Source organism: Carassius gibelio, chromosome A11 (genome assembly GCF_023724105.1).
Source record: "Carassius gibelio isolate Cgi1373 ecotype wild population from Czech Republic chromosome A11, carGib1.2-hapl.c, whole genome shotgun sequence".
NCBI lineage: Eukaryota > Metazoa > Chordata > Actinopteri > Cypriniformes > Cyprinidae > Carassius > Carassius gibelio.
The window spans coordinates 21856987-21883069 of record NC_068381.1 but is presented as its reverse complement, the minus strand read 5'-3'; the positions used below and the strand labels follow the sequence as shown (position 1 = coordinate 21883069).

General features: G+C 38.1%; 1 protein-coding gene across 4 annotated transcripts in view; it reads left to right on the top strand.

Moving 5' to 3' along the window:
* The first annotated feature begins 9839 nt into the window (after nt 1–9839).
* The window catches only part of LOC128022657 (low-density lipoprotein receptor-related protein 1), a 149515-nt gene continuing 133271 nt past the window's right edge, over nt 9840–26083 (top strand). For all 4 annotated transcript variants that reach the window (XM_052610413.1, XM_052610412.1, XM_052610411.1 and 1 more), the window contains exons 1-2: nt 9840–10267; nt 24001–24123. In XM_052610413.1, the coding sequence (XP_052466373.1) occupies nt 10171–10267; nt 24001–24123 (220 nt within the window). In that variant the 5' untranslated portion in view covers nt 9840–10170. The remainder of the gene's footprint in view (nt 10268–24000; nt 24124–26083) is intronic.

Sequence of the window (26083 nt, the reverse complement as noted above, 5' to 3'; positions counted from 1 at the left end):
TTTTAACAAGTCTTTACTATCACTTTTTATCAATTTAAAACATCCTCATGAATAAAAGTATTTATCTTAAAAACAATTTTTAATGAATACCACTGCAGGAAATAAACATCAGTGATTTTATCTTTTTTCCCCCTAGCTGGATATGGGCAGGATTTTCCCCTTCCATTCAACCACACCATTCTCGAGTCTATCACACCGATTACTCTGATCAAAACCGTAAAGCATGAACCAAATAGCTCTCTAGCCCTGTTCCGGTGAGTCTGTTGCTTAGGTTCTTCCAGAGACCACCTCCTCAGCCTCCCAGGAGCTGTGGTGGAAAAAATGCAATTGAATGCAGTGGTTGAATGTACATTTTTCAGTGGATTGGGGAATTAAAAGAATGCCATGTGTGGCGGTCTTTTATAAACAGGATTGGTCCACAATCCCTCTAAAGTACTCTGCTGCCCCTCACAGCATTTTAGGGAGTGATTCAGAGCTGTTAAGAGTGCTTTCCTAGGCAGTGGAGGAACTTGGCCTTGAGTAGTCAATCCCTGCTGAATCTTCATTCAGTTGCCTGAATGAATGGTTTCTCCAGTCAGGCCACTATCAAAGAGCCAAACCACAAAAGCTCACCTCTTACTTTCACAAATTGTGCAACAATATTACAAAAGCCGAGAACACCTCATATCCTGGTACCTCATGCCCAGACCTTGGTTTTACCCTTACTTACTTCTTTGCAGCATCACAGACCAGGCTCCAGTATGGGTTCCCTTGTTGTCCTGGACTGCTATTAGTAGCTGAACTTAACTAAGATGAGAAACTATTGAAGAAATATTTTGAATGCTTTGGCTTCTGGATGCACTTGTGAAGCCAACCGACCTCTTTGGTGACACAGAGGAGACATTTCCAGAAAGATTTTATGTTGCCTGCATTAAGATCTGTGTATCTACCTGTTTTCTCCTGGCCATTACAGAGCTGTGGAAAATACACATATGGGATTAACAAATGGGAGCACTAAACATGGAGCACCCAGCCCGAGTACAATGCTGACTTGCAAGGGTATACATCACACATACTGGGCTTGGAATTGAATTCCTCCACCAAATTCGATTACCACAGGGTAGCCTACTTGTTATTAACTTGAAAGGGTCTAGGGCATGTACCGCAACATTTATATATTAACATACTGCTGAAGGTGGGGGTATGATGGAAGAACCCGTCAGACTCTTTTAAAGGGAAAAATAAACTCGGCTTTATTCACAACAAGACAAAAGGCCACTGGACCTAGTTAACACAACAATAATGTGCACTTTGTACAATGTGATTTTATAATGAAAACAAACAAACAAACAATAAATGGGAAAATAACAAAAAGTGGTGCTAAAAGAAAGAACAAAATATAACAAAAAAATCTTTAATCTAAACCTATTCTAACCAAAACAAAAATGTAGAACATAAACCGAAATCTTCGGTGCATCCGGCACCCTTACTAAATTACCTACCAAAAAACAGAAATACAAGGGATGGCGCTCACTTCTTACCTAGTGTGTCTAACAAATCATCTGCTACAGGTGCAGTGTATATCGCAATATACTAACCTGCGTTCTCTTCCCAGAATGTCCGTTTTTTAACTGATATCTCAGAGCGAATGAAAAGGTAGACACAAACTAATCTCGCCCATGTTAGAGCGTAACACATACTTAGAAATACAAAGAGACAAAGCACATAGCACACAACTTAATTCGCGGGCAGAAACATAGACAAAAACTCTGTTTACTCATTCCGCTACAAAGAGCTCGATTTACTACAGAGGGGTTCTCAATGTGCTCCAGAGAGAAAGCATGAATGAACACGTAACCCCTTTAACCAGCTGGGAAGCCTCCGATTGGCTCTCTGTGAGCAGAGAGAATAAACTAGAGACAAAGAGAAGATAATGAGCACAACAACTGACACGTGCTCAATACACCAGCGTGCACAGATCAATGAAAACAGAATATGCGTGGAGCGTAACAGTGCTGAAGAATAAAACACATCCTGGGATCACCAGCCCAATGATCCCACATGGGTAAAAATAGTGCAAGTTATCACCTCAGGGAGGGGAAATGTAGTGTGTGCAAGCAGACAACCTGGACAGTTTCCTGCTCCTTACCTGATCATACCCAACACATGGGATGAAACTGTGACAAGGAGATTGTAAAATCTTGTGAAGGTACTGGGTGTTAAAAAGCCCACAGCTCTACAGATGTCTGTAAGAGAGGTGCTGTTAGAGAGGCACTGTTTGGGGGAGGAGGCATCACTTCTCATAGAGTGTGCTTAGACTCCTAAAGGACATGGAACACCTTGGACCTGGTATACCAAGGCAATGGCATCAAAAGTCAGAATCAGAATCAGAATCAGAAAGAGCTTTATTGCCATACAAGGAATTTGTTTTAGTGACATAAGCTTCCAGTACACAGAGACACCAACACACAGACAAAAAAAGTGTAGGCAAATAAATAAGTGTATTAACAATTGTGCTATAAATGATAATGGAATAGGATTGAATAAGATGCAGGGATGTACTAGGATGGAGGGGTAACAAGTAAATAACCGGATATTGCACTTTTTTTGCATAAGCATTAGTGGGGAACATTTAACTGTTCATGAGGTAGATTGCCTGGGGGAAGAAACAGTTTTTGTGCCTGACTGTTCTGGTATTTGCGGCTCTGAGGCCAGATGGCAAAAGTTCAAAACTGGGGTGACTTGGATGTGAGGGATCCAGAGTGATTTTATGAGCCCTTTTCCCTACTCTGGATGTATACAATTCTTGAAGGGTGGGCAGGGGAGCACCAATAATCCTTTCAGCAGTCCGAACAGTTCTCTGTAGTCTTCTGATGTCTGATTTTGTTGCTGAACCAAACCAGACAGTTATTGAAGTACAGAGGACAGACTCAATGACGGCCGAGTAGAACTGTTTTAGCAGCTCCTGTGGCAGGTTAAACGTCCGCAGCTGGCGAAGGAAGTACAACCTTTGCTGGGCCTTTTTAACAATGGAGTCAATGTGATTGTCCCACTTCAGGTCCTGAGAGATGGTGGTTCCCAGGAATCTGAATGACTCCACTGCAGTCACAGTGCTGTTCATGATGGTGAGTGGGGAAAGTGCAGGGGGGGTTCTCCTGAAGTCCATGATCATCTCCACTGTTTTGAGCGTGTTCAGCTCCAGGTTGTTAAGACTGCACCAGACAGCCAGCTGCTCAACCTCTTGTCTGTAAGCAGACTCATCACCGTCCTGGATGAGGCCGAGGACTGTAGTGTCGTCGTCTGCAAACTTTAGGAGCTTGACAGAGGGGTCTTTAGAGGTGCAGTCGTTGGTGTACAGGGAGAAGAGCAGAGGGGAGAGAACACATCCCTGAGGGGCACCAGTGTTGGTGGAGCAGCTGTTTGATGTGAATTTCCCCAGTCTCACTAACTGTTGCCTATCTGTCAGAAAGCTGGTGGTCCACTCACAGATAGAGCTAGGAACAGAGAGCTGGGTCAGTTTGGTCTGGAGGGTTGTTGGGATGATGGTGTTGAATGCCAAACTAAAGTCCACAAACAGGATACTCACATAAGTCCCTGTTTTGTCCAGATGTTGCAGGATGAAGTGCAATCCCATGTTGATTGCATCATCCACGGACCTGTTTGCTCTGTAAGCAAACTGGAGGGGGTCCAGTAAGGGTCCAGTGATGTCCTTCAGATAAGCCAGAACCAGTTTTTCAAACGACTTCATGACGACAGACGTTAGAGCCAAAGGTCTGTAGTCGTTAAGTTCTGCTATCTTGGGTTTCTTTGGGATGGGGATGATGGTGGAGCATTTGAAGCAGGAAGGTACTTCACACAACTCCAGCGATCTGTTGAAGATCTGTGAAAAGATGGGGGCCAGCTGGTCAGCACAGATTTTCAGACAGGCTGGTGTAACACCATCTGGGCCTGGTGCTTTTCTTCTTTTGATCTTCTTGAAGACCTGGCGCACAACATCTTCACAGATTGAAGAGATGAAGAGATGAAGAGCAGGAGGTGTGGAGAGGGGGATTGCAGGAGGTGTTAATGGTTGTGTAGGGAGATGGTCAGAATGGGTGATGGGGGTTTCAAATCTACAATAAAACGCATTCAGGTCGTTAGCAAGTCGTTGATTAGCCTCAGTGCAAGGGGATGGTGTCTTGTAGTTTGTGATGGCTCTTAGACCTCTCCACACTGAAGTTGAGTCGTTGGAAGTAAACTGGTCGTCTAACTTTTTAGCATACTCTAATCTCTTTGTTCAGTGTTTTCCTGGCCTGATTGTACAAGACTCTGTCCCCATTTCTGTAGGCATCCTCTTTGGCCTGACGAAGATGTCTGAGTTTTACTGTAAACCATGGCTTATCATTGTTGAATGTTAAATAAGTCCTTGTAGGAATGCATACATCCTCACAGAAACTAATATAGGATGTTACAGTCTCTGTGAGTTCGTCCAGATCGGTGGTAGCAGCTTCAAAAACACTCCAATCAGTGAGGTCAAAACAATATTGTAAATCCTGATCTGTTTCGCTGGTCCATCTCTTCACAGTCCTTACTACAGGTTTATTCGCGAACCGCTCTAAACAGCTGAAAGTCCGGCAGATGGAGCGCGCTGTCCGGTATGGTGTCATTCAGCCAGGTTTCCGTGAAACACAGAGAAGCAGAGTGTGAGAAATCCTTATTTGTCCGAGAGAGCAGAAGTTTTGTTAGGTAGGTAGGTAGAGAGCGGAGATTTGCCAGATGGATGCTAGGCAATGGCATTCGAAATCCGCACTTCCTGAGTCTGACGAGCGTTCCCGCTCGCTTCCCCCGTCTGCGCGTCCTGAAGCACTTGATCAGCGCCGCTGCTCCCCCGATAACAACGTTCAGTAAAACGTCTAAATAATTTAAATCCGGTAAAAGATCTTGTGGTGTGTTCTGCCGAATGTTCAGCAGTTCATCCCTGGTGAAACGGATCGTGTTTGTTAAACAAAAAAAAAGGAAAAACAAACAAAAACAGTACAAACACTGGAGAGCCAAGCACTGAAGCAGCCATGCGCGGCGCCATCGAGTACTAAAAAAAAAGTGGGCAGTGGGCAATTCTCTGTTTGTTTTTCCCCTGCCAATGTCCCCTAAAACAGACTGCTCATAACATCTGAAAATGTGCAAGGCACGTTCTGACAAACTTGCATCTATCATGTCAGTGCTGTGAATGTGCTCTCTTCTACCTTCAGTACCATGACTGAGGGACTGAGGTGTCCTTGAGAAAGACTCTGAACCCCGATCTGTTCCTCGGGGGCTGTAGCGAAAAATGGCTGCCCACTGCTCCGGGTGTGTGTTCACTGCTGTGTGTGCACTTAGGATAGGATAAATGCAAAGCACAAACTCCGAGTATGTGTCACCATACTTGGTCACAATCACTTTCACATTTTACTGTTGCCACTTGGGGATAGGAGAACAAAGTTTCTTCATCCGGCCTTCCATCGGACTAAAGAGTCAAGAACTCCCCGTTTCCTGTTGAAGAACAGCTCAAACCACCTGTCTTCTGGGTCACCCGTCTCAGGGATGCTTGAGGCTGTGTTGCTTTCCTGTAAACAGACTGATGTGCTTTCCTGTGGGCAGCTTGATGCTGCAGCCTAGCTGCTGGTCCTGGATGAAGAGGCTACCTTGTAAAATGGGGGCATCAAGAAAGCAAAGCTTGTTGGTGTTCCTCATCTCAGAAAGGTTGAGTCAGAGATGGTGTTTCACGACCACCATGGTGGACATTGCAGTGGAAAACATCAAAGCTAATGTTCAAATAGGCACTAACTTTATTAATAAACCACAAATTTGAAATTTAAACAACTACATTCTTGCATAAAAAGCTCTTGAAGCTTTTTTTATGCAAGAAACGAATCCCATGCTGATACTAGTAGAAAATCACATGGCTGGAAAGACTTCTCAGCCAATCATAAATGACTGTTGTAGAAATGTAGTTATAGAACTGTTACTTCTGGTCCTTGACTCTGATTGGCTTCATGCTGTGGCAGCATTACCACATTATTGTACATTATTTCTCTAATATTTCAACGGCGTGTGTTCAATATTTTTAATTAGAACACCTTAATTATTGATTGCTATCAAAAGTGTGAAGAACTTGTCAACCAGTGTAACAAAAATGTTTATGAAAACCATTGTCTATCCTTTAAATAGCCAATAATCAAAATGTAACCACTTACTTTTTCAACTTTAATCAGTAAACTCTAAATTGACATTTTTATTAAACCACATTCTCTGTCACCAGGCTCAGATTCTTATTCAGGTACAATCAGAACTAATAACAGGTCGATGTGGACAATACAGAGGCCTTACTGTCTGCTTTACCAAAACTGTCCACAGGGTGGCAGCAACATATTTTTGAGTTTCACACAAATACCAAAACAAATACAGAGGTTCAGACATATAATACTAAAGTCATAAAATCTACCTCTACACAGGTCTTTCATTGTGGTATATTAGGTAAAGATCATACAACAACACAGGCCTGCTAGGCTGCCACAATTACAATCATTTATTTATTTTACTAATTTTTTTTTTAAGGATCATTAACATTGATATGACTTCAAAGGCACTTCCTCACTTTTTGTTGCATCTTGTCGACCCCTTATCCTGTTTTGACAAGGACTTACAAAAGCCTAACTCTTGGAGAAGGGTTGCACTTTCCAAAAACAACAACTCCAGGGGAGTTTAAAGTTGTTGAGACAAAGAGTGCATTGTGCATTTTCCCATGCCTGAAACATCTCACAGTTTGTAGTCGAATAAGGGCGATAGAACACAATGTACTGATAACATGGATTTTGTTTCAGAGCTGGGAATTATATGCCTGTACCATAGTACAAAGTAAAATTTATTATCTTTATTTTTAATGCAAAACCTCTCAAATGTGCTAATTTTAGTATGTAATTTAAGAAAAGGATATAACCATTTTCAAGTCATTTTCATATTCAATTTAAGTTTATTATGTAACATTGACATTTATTGCATTACTGAATGTGTACCATTATAAAATATAGTCTTATATAAACAAAATAAAATAATAAAATAAAGACATTTAGGTTAGTCACATAGAATTATGAGAAAAGGTCCAAAGTTTTAATTTTACACCCTGGTTAAAAGTGACTGTTTTCATTTCAAGTCACGCTCATGTGTCCTGATGGTTCATCACCCTTCTCTGTTAGATGAAGATCACTCGTGAGCAGGGGACTGTGAGGATGTGGGAATCAGGCACATGGACTGCTGCTGCGTGCTACATTTATTGTGTAGATATGAATGCAGATCTACAAAAAGTTCATATAGTCTGCTATATATAATTATTCAATTAAATGCTTCATAAAGAAAAGAGTGTGTGCTTCAATAAACAAATTGGTCCTTTTCCATTAAATGTGCATTAGAAATCTGCACACTGGAAAACCTATCAAATCATTTTGTAGCTGCCTTTTATGATCGGGGTTGACATTCCTGTTCTTCATGTTTACATCAAGGCACAGAGCCAAAGACATCAAGACAAGAGCAGACATAATAACAGCAAAATCATTTAATTTAAGAGTCATTATTTCTTCCTTTCTTCATAATTTGAAAGTTTAAAAAAGGTTAATTTGATTTTCTATGTCTCTCTCTCTCTCTCTAATCTACGTTTATTGTGTTTTGTTTGGGCAGGTTAATTATTTGAAATCAATTTTTGGCAGCTTTTATTTTGTTATTTTTATTATAACCTTTCACTGTACTGTATATACTGACATTGTCACATTAATATTCATTATTTGTCTTATTAAACAACATTAGAAAATCCATAATTAAAGAGATTTGCTGTGATTTCTATTGGAAGCCCCCTGAAACTATATGCAGCACTATCTCTGAAGAGTATTTCACTCAAATAAACCACTGAAAACATTTCATAGCTTTCACTTCTGATGAATTCACAGCACATCATTTCAGTGTGTGATTGCTTGTTAATAATGTTCAGGCCACATTAATGCTCTGTGTGGGGAAAACAAACATTAAATGGCATATTAAGGCATTCCAAGAATGTGAAGGATTAGTTGACCCAGACTTATGTAAACTAAGAAAAGAAAAAAAAAAGCATGGCTTAAGATTCAAAGTATTTAAAGTTATGGTCTAAATATAAACATAAATATAAACCATATGCTGACTGAAACTAAAATGTAATAACGGTTAAATCTATAATATTTTGATTATGGTTGGGAAGCGTTTTTGGATTCTAGAAATGCCCTGAATTAAGCCAGTCTTAACCATCTTTACATTCTGTGGAGAAAAACTGTAAGAACAGGAAAAACAGAAAACCTACAGAAACGGTAGGTCTACTGATGATTTTCAGGTTTATTGTTTATTTACTGTTTGTTGGTGTGGTAGACTAAAAGTTGTTCTTTACTTGCACAGTGAGATTTTTGGATAAACTCATTTAGTTACACCGGATTTGATCTGAGCCCTTAAGGAGAATAGGAATAATTATCCCAAATATTCCCAGCTAAGAGTTTCCTTTTGTATGGATGTATTTTCTAGTTGTGAGTCCTGAGCAGAATAAAGGCTGTTTCTCAATCCATGCACATTATCCTGGTCTTTATTTCAGTCTTATACTGTGCTCTTGGTGTTGTGTTCAATGTTTTTCTCATTACGGCTGAAAGAATGTCCCTCACATTTAGCTTTAAAAAAAAAGAAAAAAGAAAAAGAGATCTTGTTCTTTGTATCACTAGACAATTCTCAAAGTGTTCTGAACAAGAACTAAACATATATGAGAATTAAACTGTAGGCTACTATAGTAGAGTCTGCGCTTTGTCTAATGCAAATAACTAAATACTCAGGTGGTAACAAATTGTTTAATTACAATCGATTACAATCAATAAAATGAATTATATCTGTCATATCTATCTATTTTTTTTCTTACATATAGGCCTATAGTTGTTTTTTATGTGTCCTTATTATCATTATAAACAACATTAACAAAACAAGAAGATCGATTACGTAATAAAATTTTATTAAGCTTAATTAAATTTAAAGTCCCTTAAAAGTTCAAATAAGCCACCATAAATATGAATTTCTTTGCTCAATAGTTGGCTTTTTTTTACTATAACTTCATTTGGTGTGAACTTATGTTTTGCACATTAGACCTACGCTTCAATGGCGTAAAACTCCCAAAATAGTCAGTTTCGCAATAATAAATCTCTAAGCCCTTTTATTCATTCCAGGTGTCGTATTTCTCTGCGTCGACTCAACACATGCGGTGCTGATTGGACAAAATCCTCTGTCGACAGCATATCAGCCAATAGCGAAGCTCCGCGCTTTTCCATCGATTAACAAGGGGGATGATCTCCTCTCCTGACGTCACACAGCAGCCGGTTGGGTCCGACTCATTCAAGCGAATCGGTTCTTTTGAACACCCAATTTCAGTTGACCAGTTCACCTTTTTTTTTTACGTCCTCACGTGTTTCCAGACGTCTCTTTGTATTTTCTATACTTCAAACATGTTGAATCTGTTTATTAAATCATAGCATGGCACGTATTGGCTCATTTTGTGGCAGGCATGACCGATTGAGGGGTACATTTATTTGTATTGCAATCAGTCAATACACACACACACAATAAATACAAACAACGCAATTCTTATTTCATTATCTAATAAAATGTGAATATGATATTGATGGATATAATATTTCTCTGCGGTATTAAATGGCCCGAGAAACGATCTGACCAGACCAGTTGGATTTCTTGAACAAATCTATGTCCGACTCGCGAACCGGTTGATGCAAAAGTGAACCGGTTCACGAGTCCGAGCATCACTAGTTCAGGATTGGACCACACAGTTCGCCCAGTCTGTGTAACCAGCAGCAACAGAGAGAATCGGCGCACACTCATAGGTGTCACTGACTCTGAGCGGAGCGCTGGCTGTCATCCTCAACAAAGGAAGGCTTTGAGCGCGCTGTCTCCATGGTGACTGATGCCGACATATATCATCCATAGGTTGTGCCATGCATTCAAGGAATACGTGAATCGCGCGTGCCAGAAGAAGCCTTTTGCGCCAGTGCGCGCATTTGGAGAGGCGCATCAGCCGTGATCAGACTGCAGCTTTGCTGGATCATCGGACCTTGCTTTTGCATTTTATTTTGCTCTTTTGTTCCTGGGCTCTTTTTTTTCTGTTGAAATATGATGTTGCGCTTCACAGCTGGCAGGCTGCTTGTCGGATTGTTCTTTTTGGGTTTTTTGCACAGTTTGGAGGTTCTTCCAGCAAGGGCAATAGATGGTGAGTATATGAGATGGTTTTTCATTTGGCGTTTCATATCATCACACAACACCCACAATTCAGCAATTGTTGCCATGCTTTTAGACATCTTAACAATAGCCTACGGAGCATCCTTCAAGACCCAAACTGCGTTAATACAGAGTTCGCTAACATATGTCACCAGTTAGAAATTAAGGTTATGTGAAAGGTACATGGCAGGTTTGGAAATGGATTAGATCACGGTTTCTGTGTAAGTAGCATCATGACCAGCACAGGAGTGCAGATACATTGGGAATCTGTAGATGAACCATCACAGCGCACATGCCCAGAATACAACATGACACAGGCAACTTTTCCACATCAGCTTTCACGTCATGTGCACTGATCTTACACCAGACAAAATGTCTGCTATTGGCCATTTGGAGATGCAAATATATAAATATGAAGTTGTCAGCTTACAACTTCTTTGCTATTGGATTTTTGTGCATTTTGCCGAAGACACATTGTCATGTCCTGCTAGTCTTTAATGAAGCAGATTGACTGATTAGATGTGTTATGCTGAATCAGAGCCCTCTCATTTGAGTAGCTCCTATATACAGGCCTCTCCATCAATGACATGTATTTGGGCAGGGAAGGAAGGAATGGTGATCTTATTTGGACTGAGGTACATGATGGATCGCTGCTTCTTTAAACGTTACTTCTCTCTGAAAGCTTTGCTGTCTGTCTGTTGCACATTATTTTTACATACACACAGTCTGTACTGAGGATGAGAAGTTGCAATGCTTTGAGCAGACAAATGAGCTTCAAGATGCAAGATTTGTGATTTGGATATACTATGAATCAACTGGAATGATACACAGAAATTTTGTCAAGTTGTACCTTCTGCTTTTAGTGCTGTAAGTGTGTGTTTGTGTGTGTGTGTGTGTGTGTGTGTGAACTGGTTTGTGTGCAAGTAAATCCTAACTCTGGAACAACTTCATACTTGTTTACTTAGCTCTGCAAATGAGGACATCGCACATAATTATCTGTTTCTGTATAAAGCTCCTGATAACTACTACAGATGGATTAAATACATTTTGCTTCTTTAAAACTTACAAAAGTTACACTGTTTATGAATTATTTTGACATTGAGAACAAAGGGAGGTTTTGGCATTCTGAATTAATTTACAGGAACAAGTTTGTCTACAAACTATAGCTATCTTCACATACAGATTTATCTGCTTGTTTACATTGTTTTGCCGTTAAGAAATACATTTTTGTTTTGTTTATTATTTTGAGTAAACCTAAAATATTTCCTTAAAAAGGTATAGCCCCCCCACACACACACACAAATAAATAAATAATTAAAATAAAGAAATGCTAAAAATATACTCACCATCAAGCCATCTAAGATGCAGATGAGTTCTTTCAACAGATTTGTAGAAATGTGTCATTGCATCAGTGTCTCATAAATGGATGCTCTGCAGTGAATGGGTGCCGTCAGAATGAGAGTCTGATAAAAACATCACAATAATCCACAGCACTCCAGTCCATCAGTGAACATATTCCAAAATATGTGTGTTTGTAAGAAACAAATCCATTATTAAAACCAGTCCTCTAACCATAATATTGTTTTCTTCAGTAAAAAAAACTTTTCTTTTCTGAATCATGAGAGAAATCTGCACAGATCAAGAAGTCCAAAAACAGTCCAGAGCAGCTCTAAACAAATATGTGAGTAGATTTTGATGTGAGAGACAACAGGGTATGGACGTTTTCACTGGAGGAAGTGTTATTATGGATTATGGACTCCATAATAGCAACAGTTTAAATTAAAACAGGCATTAATGATGGAGTTTTATTTAATTATTTTATTACAAACACTACAGAAAATCCATTGGTGGGCAAGATAGATAATGCTAAATTGCTCCAAATTAGTTTCCATGTTTCTAACAGACTGCAAAGCGCAGTTAACAGTTCTCTGATAATAACACAGAATCTTCTCACAATGGCTTTTCCCGCTGTATAGAATCTTCACTCTCACTGAGCTGAAAGACTTCTTGTTCAGTTCGGGGGCTGGCGAGGCTCATCAATGGTGTTAATTAAGGGGCCCCTATCAGACAAGTACACAGAAGCTTGCTGTTGGCTCTGGGGTCCTTTGAGGTGACGCACACTCTCGTCTCCCTCTTAAAGCAACCTCTACAACAAGAATTCTTTCAAAAGTATCACCCATATACTAGCATACCCTAAGATGACAGGCAAATGAACAGTTTAACTGATTCGTAGTGATTGAGTAGTGACAGACTAATATTTTATTATATTTTACTATACAGTATATCATTTGTCACTCATTCTGCCCGTGGTCCAAAATCTGTCAGCCATTGACAGTAAGATAATAAATATAATACATTATTAATGACTTTTGAAATGATATGGTGTCACATTTGTTTCACTTGGGTGAAGCTGGAGTATGTTAAAATACGTTTGGGGAAAGACTATCTGGTTGAGTCTTAACAGATGAGGGGTCTTTATGAAAATACCTATTTTTGCTGCAATGCTAGTGGTGCAGAAATTGCACTTCATCTGTAATTTCAGCAATTTAGCGTACAGCACAATTCCTCTCACTGAATAGTGTTATATATATTTTGCCATTACATATGCTATCCAGCCATATATGCTCCTCAGAAAAAACTGACATTAGTCCACCAGAACTGCTTATCCTGATCAATGGGAATGTGTAGTGTATATTTTGTTTGAAATTGAGGCTAAAGGGATCATTTACTCCAATAAGATCCAATTTTATAATGGATCACATAAGATCCAATCTTATGACTTTTTTCTTTCATGAATCACAGAAGGAGATACTCCTGCAATTACAAATAACATGAATGACGACAACAATCCTAAAAGTGGTTCTGATGGCATATGATTGCAGCTGAGTGGATAAAGATACACTTTCACTGTTGTGCTTGGGTTAAACAAACTTCTTCTTGAGTCCGTTAAGCCACTTCTGTGTTCAGCCGATGTCTTTATATTTCCTGACAGGTAACCTTACCCCCTAAGGGTCTGACATTTCCAGAGTTTGAGCTGATAGGAAACTCTTAATAAGAACTGAAGAGACATTATACTGTAAACGTTCTGCACAGCACAGGAAAGACAGAGAAAGGAGGAAATAAACAATGTTGAGACAGACGAGTGTGTTCCCTGCCCCCAACCTCCGTCTCCTTCACTCAACTGTGGAACACATCTGGATGAGGAAAGGTCATTTGTTTGGAAGAATGCATGACGAGAGGGTGGACATTGTCCTAAACACCCTTTACACATCGATCACACCCTATAGGCTCGATGCATTTATTTTGAACAAGATGTTTGGTGAAAGAAACTTGCAATCCCAGAAATGTGAAATATAAGAAGGAAGTAACATGGATTGGGGAAGTGTGCATGTGAGACCTTATGACACCAAATGACAGGAGAAAGACTGAACTGCATTTCTCCCTCTTCTATCCATCCTCCCCCTTGGCAGTGTGGGTAATGTTGCATGATGTGCTTTAATGATCTTAATTAGATAATTAGGTTCAGTTTGTGATTTGGGCACTTTGTCTGTTCCATTCAGTAGGTTTAAAGCTAAGACGAAAATGAAAAATCTATCATCACTAAGTAAATTCGTATGACTATTTATCTTCTGTAGAAACAAAAAAAGGAGAATTTTTGAAGAATGTTAACACTGCTCTTTTCCAAACAATAACATCAGCAAAAACCAGGGACTGTCAAGTTCCAAAAAAGACACACACACACACAAAGTTGTGGTTTTCCGAGACTATCCATAGGCGTAATGGTTTTTATAAATTAAAATTAAAAAATTAAATTTATTCATTTAGCAGACGTTTTTATCAAAAGCGACTTACAGTTTATCTTAGGCTATCAATTTTCAATTTTTACCTATCATGTGTTCCCTGGGGATCAAACCCCCAACCTTGCACTTCATAGTGCAATGCTCTACCGCTTGAGCTACAGGAACACTATTTTATACTGTACAAACTATTTTCTATCGTCCAACACCAACCCTACACCTAAACCTACAGTATCCCTCACAGAAAACTTACCATTTAGTATGTTTTTTAAGCCTTTTGAATTACTGGGAAACAGGAAGTGTGCTCATAATCCACCTTCACATTGTAATACCTGTGTCTTACCCATGTCATTATACATGAGTGCCCTCATAAACCTCCCAAACCAGTACACACACACAACACTGTAAGAGTATCAGAAAAAGTTACTTTTATGGGCTCCCACAGTCATGGAATCTAAACAGCATAGGCTCATTGGAAAAAAAACATGCCTACTTACATTTTTGCAAATCTCCAAAACATACAGTTTCCTGTCGAATTCCACATTAGTTTTTTTTTTTTTTTTTTTTAAGTTATGGAAATGTTTGGTTAAAAGTTTTAAAACAGGTTAAAAAAATACTCCTAATGAATTATATACCAAATCCTCCAAAGGCCTACAAAAGCTTTAAATCTGAAGTTGTTATTCCCCTCTAAAAGTCACTTTCCGGTGTGTGTTTCCACATTCAAACATGGCCCATGAAGACACAATGTGCTAGGTCTGATTCCAGTGACACCAAACAGTTCCTGTGTCTCACAACCAAACTGCTCCACCCAGTTGCTAGAGATTTGAAAATTACTGCACAGAACATTCTTTAAAATATATTCCTTTATGTTCCTCTGAAGAATGAAAGCAATACAAGATTTGAATGACATGACGGTGAGAAATAATGATGAACTTTGGGTGAATTATCCTGCCTAAATGCCTAAACTGGTTTGGTTTAAGCCGGTCTTCTAGCCTTGGCTAAGCCAGTGTTTAGCCTCCTAGTCAGTTCGTCTCACTGTTTGACCAGCTAAAAAGTGTCCCAAATCCCTCTAAACCTAGCCAACAGACCAGCCTGATTAAGATGAGACTTAGAAGTAAGGGGCAAACCTGTTTAAACCTGTTTAAGATATTTTTCAGCAGTGTTATACCTTAAGAAAACAAGCGGTGCTCTACACTTCAGAAGTTCTGTGATGACCATTTCAGCCCATAGACAGTGTTTGCCATCTTTAACGTGTTAGTGAGGGTGAAGACTGTTTTACCAGTGTTCATGACAACAGAGCTGTTCTTGGAGCTCGCAGGGCTGGAAACACTGAGCTCACAGGGCCATAGCTGTCACATTACTCAGACGCTCGCTCGGCCGCCAGCAGGAGATGGAGGAAAACAGCACTGAAGCAAGAGCTGAAGGAACGCACGCTCATGCAGAGGGACTGGCGTTGCGTCCCATAAACCTTGAGCTGTTTGAGATTTTTATTTGTTGGAGCAGATAAGACTGAGGGAGTGACAGAAGAAATGCCTTTCTTTAAAAATGGGGTGAAAGAGTGAAGGAAAGCCATTTCCTATCTATAGACAAGACACAACACTTGTTGGGTTGTGGTAGGGGGTATTGATTCCTCAAATTACCACTGATTGGAAAACACAAACACGCAGTAGTTGCTTTGGAAACATCCACTTTACATCTACTGGTTGTTCTTTCCCTATCGATTGTGCTGGATCTCTTTCACTCATTTTCCACTTCATTTAACTTTTTGAGTTGAATTTTGAATTTGGCTTTGTATTTGCTTTATTGTTTGAGTACAGAAACCTAACATTTTGAGGTTTAAAGTCCACTGGCAGTGAATAGCTGTCATACTAGACTAGACTGGTGTCTAACAGAAGGCTGTAATGAGTGTTTGAGAAAGCCTGTAGGCCTGTAGTTTACTGCTTTTAATGTAACTGATGTTTCAGACTCTGCTGTTTATACAGTGGATTTCAAGTTTGTTAACAGCATATCATAATGGTGAGAAAGTCTAAATAATGAATAGGAAATTATACATGTGTGTCTGGACCTTCACTGACAAACCAACTGAATACAAGCCGTCTACCTAAGAAATCTGTGAAGACTTTACCTGGAAACGTTTACCCTTTTAGTGGAATATTTATCAAATGATGCCTCAAGAATTTCAAACAACATGTGGTGACACATATGTGGAAAATCTGATTATATAATGTTATATATTCACAATGAGTGTGTTTACATGCACTCTCTTAATGCCATTATAATGAGATTTTGGCAGTATTGCGATTAAACTTTTCCTCATGTTAACCCAATACTTCAGTCTAAATAAAGTGATTAAGCTCATAATCACAGCAAGCATAATCATATTAACATAGGTAGCATATGGCGATTTTAATCAAAATATGTGCTCAAGACGTAAATGAATGACATTAAACATACCTGCATTAATACACAGGTTACAAACGATGGCAAGGAAGAAAGCATCGCATTTCTGGAGAGCCGAGGAAACAGAGTTCATGTTAACATTAACATAATGCAGTACACTGATGGGTGAAAACACCGAAAAATTGAAATTTTTATGTGCGTTATTACAAAAATGTCTGAGGCCGGATACACAAGATCCGGTGAACAGTTGTCTTTATAATGAATAATGGTGATAAAAATAAAATAACAACCACAATGCTTGTTATACTAATAATACTAATAATGGAAATTGCATGCAAATGGAAGTGAAGAGATTTGCTCTTGAAATGGAAACACCATAATGCTGTTAAGTCCTTACTCTGATTATTGGAAATAATTGCATTATTTGTGCGCTAAATTAAATCTAAATATAGTCCATGTGTCTTCATGTTTTGTGACATGTGCAGTTTCACATAGAGATGAACACTGACTAATCTTGTATATGCTGTTGCTAGTTTATGCTAACTAGGAAACAGCAATGGAAACATTGCCAGATGAGCAACAACTGAAGGGTGTTGGTATCCATAAGGTGGTAGGACTTGTTACTAATGTATTAAGACTCAATCTAATCAATCCGATTCATGATAATGATTTCACGATTCGATTTTGTTTTGTGTGTCGTTTTATTATTAGCATAAAATGTGCACGAAACAAAGACAGCAGACTAACTAAAAATAACTAAAACAAAGGTGTTTTAATGTTTTTAGTCACATTTTTAGGTGTAAAATGCTGTGTAAATAATATAGTTACTCAAATTATGAGAATAATTTTCAGAAATCAAAAGTAATTTAAGAGGAAGAATAAGTTATTCAGTTTTGATCCGAGATTATAAAGACTCACGTCAAGTAAGACCAGAAATGTGCATTAAAGTTGCACCTTGTTTTCTACCTCCTTTTAAATTGAGGAATTAAGCTGTAACTTTGAAGGCATTCTCAGTTCATTTCTGAATTGCACACAGCCCTGATTGACAGCATGTGTGATATTCTCCAGCGCTGTCCTCCACAAGTCTCCAGCACTCCATTTGTTCCCTTCTTACCTTCGTTATCTTATCTTTATCGTTCTTTTCCTTTGTGCTGATCCAATTTTCTATATTCGTAATGTAATAAGGGTTGCATACCATCTGCAAACTACAGCCTATTACTCAGTATTATTCACTGTTCACCTATTTAAGAGACTCCAGACGAGCCAGTCATCGCTCATCTTTAAGAAAAATGCAGTGTTTCTTCTATGATGTATGTCCTCGATTATCTTTAATATGGTTATTTTTGTTTAATTCAATCTTTATTTTGCACGGAGCTCTGTTGTATTTTCATATACACTTTGCTTGAGTTCTACCATCTAAACATACCAGTGTTTCTTTAACCTCAGAATACTGAAGGACTGTCATCCAATTAGTATTAGAAAAAAATATATATATTACCTACAGAAAGTTATTATTATTATTATTATTTAAATAGAGAAAATTTAGTCTTTCCTTACTCTTCAATTGGTTAATGAGTGTTTACTTTTTTTTTCTCTCAGTGTTTTCTGGAAAAAACAAAATACTTGATGGTTACATTCCAATCATTAAATGTGTTTATTTATACATTTTTAAACATTAAAAATATTAATTAACGGCAAACCAGTCTTACTGTGTTATCAATATTGGTATTGAATCCATGAGATTTTACTGATATTGGTTATTACTTATAAATAAATAAACAAACAAACATTCAGTCTGGACACAACTTTTTTTTTCTTTCCTTTTTTTCAATGAAGTACAAATGCTACACATTTCTTATTCAATTTGTAATATAAATTAGAAAACAATATCAAAATATCATTTTTAGCTTTTATATGGAGTTTTCTGGTTTAATGTATTGACACACCAACACTTTTAGCTTGTTTAACCTCTAATTTGTTATGAGTTCAATTAGTTTAAAGGGCCCATTTTATGCAAAATTCACTTTTACATGTTTGAACATAAATGTGTTAGCAGTATGTGAACACAACCACCCTAAAATGATATTTAAAAAAATCCACCTGCTCCTTTTTTTTTAATCCTCATAAATCATATTATTGTGTCTCAGAACAAGCCGTTTGCAGAATCTGGACAAAGTGACATCACATTTTACAAGCCCCGCCCACGACTGCTAACGAACACTGCAGTATTAGCATAGAGCCCACTTTGAGTGAACTGCACACAGTCTGACCTGTTTATCTTCATCCCAGAGCATTTAAAAGTAGCTTTCATGTAAGAAATATCTTCTTATTAAAGCTACAGAAGTTTTTCAGTTAAGAGTAGTGAGTGATTTTCTGTTTTTATTTAATTCTTTGGCTCATATTAATAGCATAGGAAGCAGTGGGTGCAATATATTACAGTACTGCACATTTTTTATGTCTTACACACTCATTTCAGTTAATGGAGCTATTTCCTCTAATGAGCTGATGATCTGAATCAGATGACCTGTTAAATGAGGGAGACAAAATATGTAGAGTGGGGGTCCCCAGGACTGGAATTAAGAACCACTGTAATACGCTGCTGTTAATTAATACCCAGATCTAATAGAAACATGCAATTTCTTTCCCAGCTGTTTACATTTACAGACATAACTGTGTTTTTGTAATTCATGTGTGATTTTAACATAACTTTGAGTGCATTTGACAGTTTAAGTGCAATAAGACATGAAAGAGAACTTCGTTTAGTGCTCACATGCCATGTGTCAGCTGCTTTCAGCAAACACTATGTCAGAAGTTTAAACTGATTTACTGGCTTTAAAATTCCTGATTTTAGTGCCACAGACATGATAATCAAAACCAAACCACTGTTTGTATCTGGGTAGGGAGCAGCAGCTCATTTGCATTTAAAGAAACAGGCACAAAGACAACTTTTCTGCTTCCACTCAAAATAGGCATTTTCAAAATGATATAATATATGATCTTTGGGTTATTTTGAGCTGAAACTTCACAGACATGTTCTGGGGACACCAGAGACTTATATTATATCTTGTAAAAAAGGGGCTTAATAGGGCCCTTTAAACAAACTAAAAGTGTGGGTTCATCTATAATACATAAGATACTTCTCATCAAGACAGTGTATCTTGCATAATATAGATAAACCCACACTTTTAGCTTGTTTCACCCCCAAATTAAATCAATAACAAGTGGAGATTTAGTTGTTCCTTCACATTGACAAAATATTAAACATTGTTATGCAGTAATATTGAAAATGAAAGACTGGAATGAATCAACTTTCACCCTTATTTATTTATTTATTTGTTAACAACTGTTAGTTGAAATTTTCTTTTGGGAGCAGTATGAAACAGAAAGCAACTGTGCAAATTTAGAGCCCATCACAAACCGTCCCACCCCGTTGTAGACAAAAAAAAAACATCATTGAGTTATGCTGTCTAAAAAAATGTCTATAAGTGAAGTGTGGCAGATAACCTCCTAACCTCTTCCTCCACGGACGTTGGGCGGCTGTTTCTGGTTATAGATTGTGATTTATGACAGCATGTAAACACTCCCATTTATTTCACTGCCATTACAGCTGGACTTCACTTCATTCACTTCACTTCAGCACTGCATGCACACTTCTCTAGGGCCTCAGTGTGAGTATTCAACTAACACAGTTAGTACTGTATGTGTAAAGAAAGGTAAAATTAACCAGCAGAACAGAAAATCCATTGATTGTATTGAAAAAGAAGAAAATTTTCAGCTAAGTCAAAATTCTGGATAATAATAGCAAAACTGAATTTATTGTTTTTACTGCCTTGATCACAAGAGTAGTCTTTAGTTTTTGCGGTAGTGTACTACTGTATGTGTACATGCCTGCACTTTTTCCTCACTGTCACTTTCATGATTAATTTAATGTTACTTACTGTTTCTTTTTAACTGTTTGTCAAACTTACAATTTTGGAGTGAAAATTGCTTCTACACTAATTTTCTTTTTTTTTGGCAGCAAATCAGTTAAACTGATTGGAGATATGCAAATCTAATGCAATGTTTTAAATTAATGTGTTTTAATCAAAAAGCTGTCTGTAAGTCTAATTTGGTATTTAAACAAATGTTAGTAATAAAAAAAAAATATTATTACAAATAACAGGGAAGCAATTGAATGTAAAATTTTGAAGTAGGAAGACTGAAATGGTATTTTCTTGTAAAATTTATTCCAGTAATATTTACTGTATTTAGAACTGTCTTCAACAACAACACAATATTATTATTATTATTATTATTTATTTTTTACAGTGCATATGTTATAATGTACAAACCCGATTCCAAAAAAGTTCCAAAAAAGGGACACTGTACAAATTGTGATTAAAAACAGAATGCAATGATGTGGAAGTTTCAAATTACAATAATTTATTCAGACATAGATGACATATCAAATGTTTAAATTGAGAAAATGTATAATTTTAAGGGAAAGATAAGTTGATTTTAAATTTCATGGCATCAACATGTCTCAAAAAAGTTGGTTCAAGGCCATGTTTACCACTGTGTTGCATCCCCTCTTCTTTTTATAACAGTCTGCAAACGTCTGGGGACTGAGGAGACAAGTTGCTCAAGTTCAGGAATAGGAATGTTGTCCCATTCTTGTCTAATACAGGCTTCTAGTTGCTTCATTGTCTTAGGTCTTCTTTGTCACATGTTCCTCTTTATGACGCGCCAAATGTTTTCTATGGGTGGTGGTCTGGATAGGAGCATATGTTGTTCTAAAACTTGGATATACCTTTCATTATTGATGGACCCTTTCCAGATGTGTAAGCTGCCCATGCTACACGTATTCATGCAACCCCATACCATTAGAGATGCAGGCTTCTGAACTGAGCACTGATAACAACTTGGGTTGTCCTTGTTCTCTTTAGTCCGGATGACATGGCGTCCCAGTTTTCCAAAAGAACTTAAAGCCTTGACCCTTACGCACAGAGATTGTTCCAGATTCTCTGAATCTTTGGATGATATTATTCACTGTAGATGATGATAACTTCAAACTCTTCACAATTTTTTTCTGAGAAACTCCTTTCTGATATTGCTCCACTATTTTTCTCCGCAGCATTGGGAGAATTGGTGATCCTCTGCCCATCTTGACTTCTGAGAGACACTGCCACTCTGAGAGGCTCTTTTTATACCCAATCATGTTGTCAATTGACCTAGTAAATTGCAAACAGCTCCTCCAGCTGTTCCTTATATGTACATTTAACTTTTCCGGCCTCTTATTGCTACCTGTGTAGCTCTCATTAAATCCACAATGAGCCAATATGTGGCATGACATTTCAAAATATCTCACTTTCAACATTTGATATGTTATCTATATTCTATTGCAAATAAATAAGTATATGTTTAAATAAGTATAAGTTTAATAAAAAAAAATGTTTATGAGATTTGTAAATTATTTCATTCCTTTTTTTACTCACAATTTGTACAGTGTCCCAACTTTTTTGGAATCGGGTTTGTAGAATATAATCTCACTGAACGTCTTTCGAGTTTCCTGCAGAAGGGAACCTCAGTGTTGTGGAGGAAGTTGCAGTTGATAGTCAGCTCTGTTATTCCTGCTGTTTATGTCTGGAGGTAGGGTGCAGATAGCAGACTGGAGGTTTATAAAGAGCTTTTGAGAAGGTGGTCTGGAATGAATTCACACTTGATTCCAAATAAACAACCAATGAAAAGTGGTCAAATTTTTTGCTCCTTATGCAGCCAAACCAGAACAAGATGTCCTTTGATGGCCACTACCCTCGATGCATCACTGGCACTGGTGTGAGAACACTGACCTGGATGTGTGGAAGCACGCAGGTCTGACTGTAAACGCATCAGTCAGGAGAAGAGCGGGAAACAGCTCAATACACACTGCCTCTTTTCCAGTGGCTTGGCTTCTGGAAATACTTTTTCCATTCTTTTTCTCCATTAGGCATTTCAGACATTTCTTCAATAAAGAGTACTGAACCTTGAACCAGACCAACTAATTTTACAATGTATTTTAAAAATACATTGGATTCTTGACCTATTTCATGTCAATCAAAAAATAAAATAAATGAATAAATAAATGTAATGCACTTTAACTTTTAATTAAGTGTTATGGAAAGCATCTTTTGTGGAAACGTAAAACTGGCAAAAGATGAATTCAATAGAAAATGTAAAATGACCATTATACAGCCCCTTTAATTCAGTAAGTGTGCATTAGACTGATCAAAAGTGGAAGTTATTTGAAATGTTATGAAAGATTTCTGGTTAAAATAAAAGCTGTTTTGAAATTTCTACTCATCAAAGATTATTCATCCTGAATAAAGCTTATACATTTGTTTTAACTTATTTTTAAAGGATTATGTGACATTAAAAACTGAAACAGTTATTATGAAAATTCACAGGAATAAAAAAACAGAACAGTAATTTTCAAACAGAAAACAGTTATTTTAAATTGTAATAATATTTCACAATATTACTGTTTTATTGTATAAATAAATACAACCTTGGTGAGTATAAGAGATAAAAAAAAAACTTGCCTACTGCAAACTTTTATAATAATAATAATACGTTTTATTTATATAGCGCCTTTCCAGAGCTCAAGGACACGTTACAATAAACAAACAACAATAAAGGTAATTGACAAAGAGAGCAGACAGAACAACAATAGGCAAATGAGAGTGCAAGTACAGTAAGTGAGAATTGGGTAGATGGGGCAGAAACCAGCAGAGAGAGAGAGAGAGAAAAAAAAAAAAACACACTAAGAACTATAACATTCAGATTGCAAAATGCTTTATTATGTTTTCCATAAAATTTGTGCAACATACACTAGTTTTAACATTTACATTCATGCTTTGATTGGTTCTCATGAAGAGTTTACTTTAGTGCAGGGAATTTTGTTGCACTCTAGAAATAAAACATAGTTTTGTGGAGCCATTTAACTATTAGACAATAATGCAACAACGACCTGTTATCACTAATGTTGAATTCTGAAATAACAATGGGATTGATTCCACTGATGATAATTTTGATTTTAAATGGTATTGTTTGTTTATTTTGAACCGTACTGGACCAGAATAGAAGCCAGGCTTTGTCCTTGTAAGAGGAATGGCCATTTATGAAAAACAGTCTGGTGGGCAGATAGGCTTGGCTGCGATTGTTTTGTTTTGAAACAGACTTCAGCAAATAACGGTAAACTGACAGTACTTGGCGTCCTCGTACAACACTGGCCAGAACAAAAACATTCTTATGGGCACAATGATTCCTTTTATTTCTGGACAAGTTTCTCTCTCTCACACACACACAAACATATTTATATATATATATATATATATATATATATATATATATATATATATATATATATATATATATATATATATATATATATATATATATATATATATATAATGTTTCTTTTTTTCAGACAAGTAATAAATTAGTGGTGCTAATAGCTGAACGCGTTATTGACACATTCACTCATTATTTGTTTTGCCTCTTCTTTTTGTAGCTCCAAAAACCTGCAGCCCCAAGCAGTTTGTTTGCAGGGATCAGGTGACATGTATCTCAAAGGGTTGGCGGTGTGATGGGGAGAAGGACTGCCCGGACGGATCAGACGAGGCTGCAGATGTCTGTATGTATCACTGTTTCTCTGCTATTAGCTGCTTTAAGGTTTTATTTGCATTTTAGACCTAGAGCACATTGACTGTCTCAGGGACTGCAGATAATTAATGCAGTATGTACAGGTAATCGCTGTATTTCTTCTTTAACATTACATTACGTCCCAGCTGGAGGCCTTATGATTTTGAGTTTGTTCTCCCATAGTGGTGTAGGTGCTCTGGTTTCCTTTATGATCCAAAGACACTAAAGTGGAGACACTAAATTGTCCATAGGTGTGTGAGTGTGTACTGTATGTCTGTGATTCACAAGCCAAGGATTTCGTAAATCAAAGGTTTTTAGATTGTAGATGTTGCTCTAGAAGGCCCTTTAGATTTACCCCCCCCCTCCCACCAAAAAACAGAACAATAAAAAGCAACATTACCCACAAACAGCTGCTCTATGCACTGCTACATTTTCCTGATGCATGCAGTCACTGTGTACAATGACAAAAGATTGAATTTTAAGGTAATTTTATCCAACATATAATCATTTTTCAGTTAAGAGTATTGTTTGTTGAAAAAATAATAATTTTCGCACAAATTATTATTATTTTTTGTTCTGGTGCCAAAATATTATCATAAAAAATAATTATTTGGAGCTTTACGTTCATAAAAAAATGTAGTGATTTGAGACAAAGATTTTTGAGGACTTGAGCACAGTTGAGTCCCACCACAGGCTGTGTGCAGCTGTTACGTGTTTCTGATAGTACATATCACTGTTTGGTTTCTCTGGGTGGTCATTCTGTTTTCAAGATGACTTTGACCTGAAGCACCTGTTCTTTTGCACTTCTTGTTGAGTCTGATCAGTTCTAATGTCATTGACTCCATGTGGCCTTGCTTATATCTGTTTATGCTATCAAGCACACTGCGAGTACCAGACTTGTTTTCCAGTTTCCTATATTCAGTGCAACTAGGTGTCACAAATACACACACGAAACGGGAGATCCAATAGAAGTGTTTAATGGGAAATCCAAAATCAAATCCAAAAACAGGCAGGAGGTCAAAAACACAAAATCAGTCCAAACAAGAAAAACACAAGGGAACACGAGAAAGCCGGGTGACGGAAAACAAGGACTCCATGAAACAGATAGAAACAGACCGGTTTAAATAGACAGGTGCAAATGTGGAGACAGCTGAGTGAAATTTACAGGTGTGCAATTAACAGTGATGAATGGGACAAAGGCTTGTGGGAAATTTAGTGCCTGCAGTGGGGTTACTATGGGGAAGTGAGACCACTAGTGGACTCCCAGGGAAACACAGACCAGACACTGTGACATTACCTCCTCCTCTAAGGAGCAGCTACCAGATGCTCCACCGAACACAAGAACAGACCAAGGAACACAGAGACCAGGAGGGAGGTGGACTGGTCGAGGACCAGGGGGAGGGACGGGTCCATTGAGGGAAACAGAGACAGGAAGTAAATAAAAACAAAACAACAACAACAAGGAGACCAGGGGGGAGGTGGACTGGCGGAGGACCAGGGGGAGGGACGGAGGGCCAGGTCCAGAGAGGGAAACATAGAAAAACAAAAACAAAACAACAACAAAACAAAGAGGCAAGGAGGGAACGGAAAGTTCAGGAGCCCAGGGCAGAGCCAACAGGGCAGGAATCCAGGGTGGAGCAGGTGGAATTGGAGCCCACCGGGATGGCTCAGATGGAACTGGAGCCTATCACAGCTGAGCAGACGGGAATGACGGCCACCAGGTCGGTGCAGAGAACCACCACTGCCTTGTGGTTGAGACAGATGCCCACTAAGGCAGCACAGAGGGCCACCACCTCCGTGTGATCTAGACAGAGGCCCACCAGGGCGGAGTAGAAGACCACCACAGCCGTGCGGCTGAGACGTGACGAGGCTCTGGAAATTCCGCAGAGACATGAAGAGGCTCTGGTAAATAAGCAGAGACATGAAGAGGCTCTGGTAGTTCAGCAGAGACG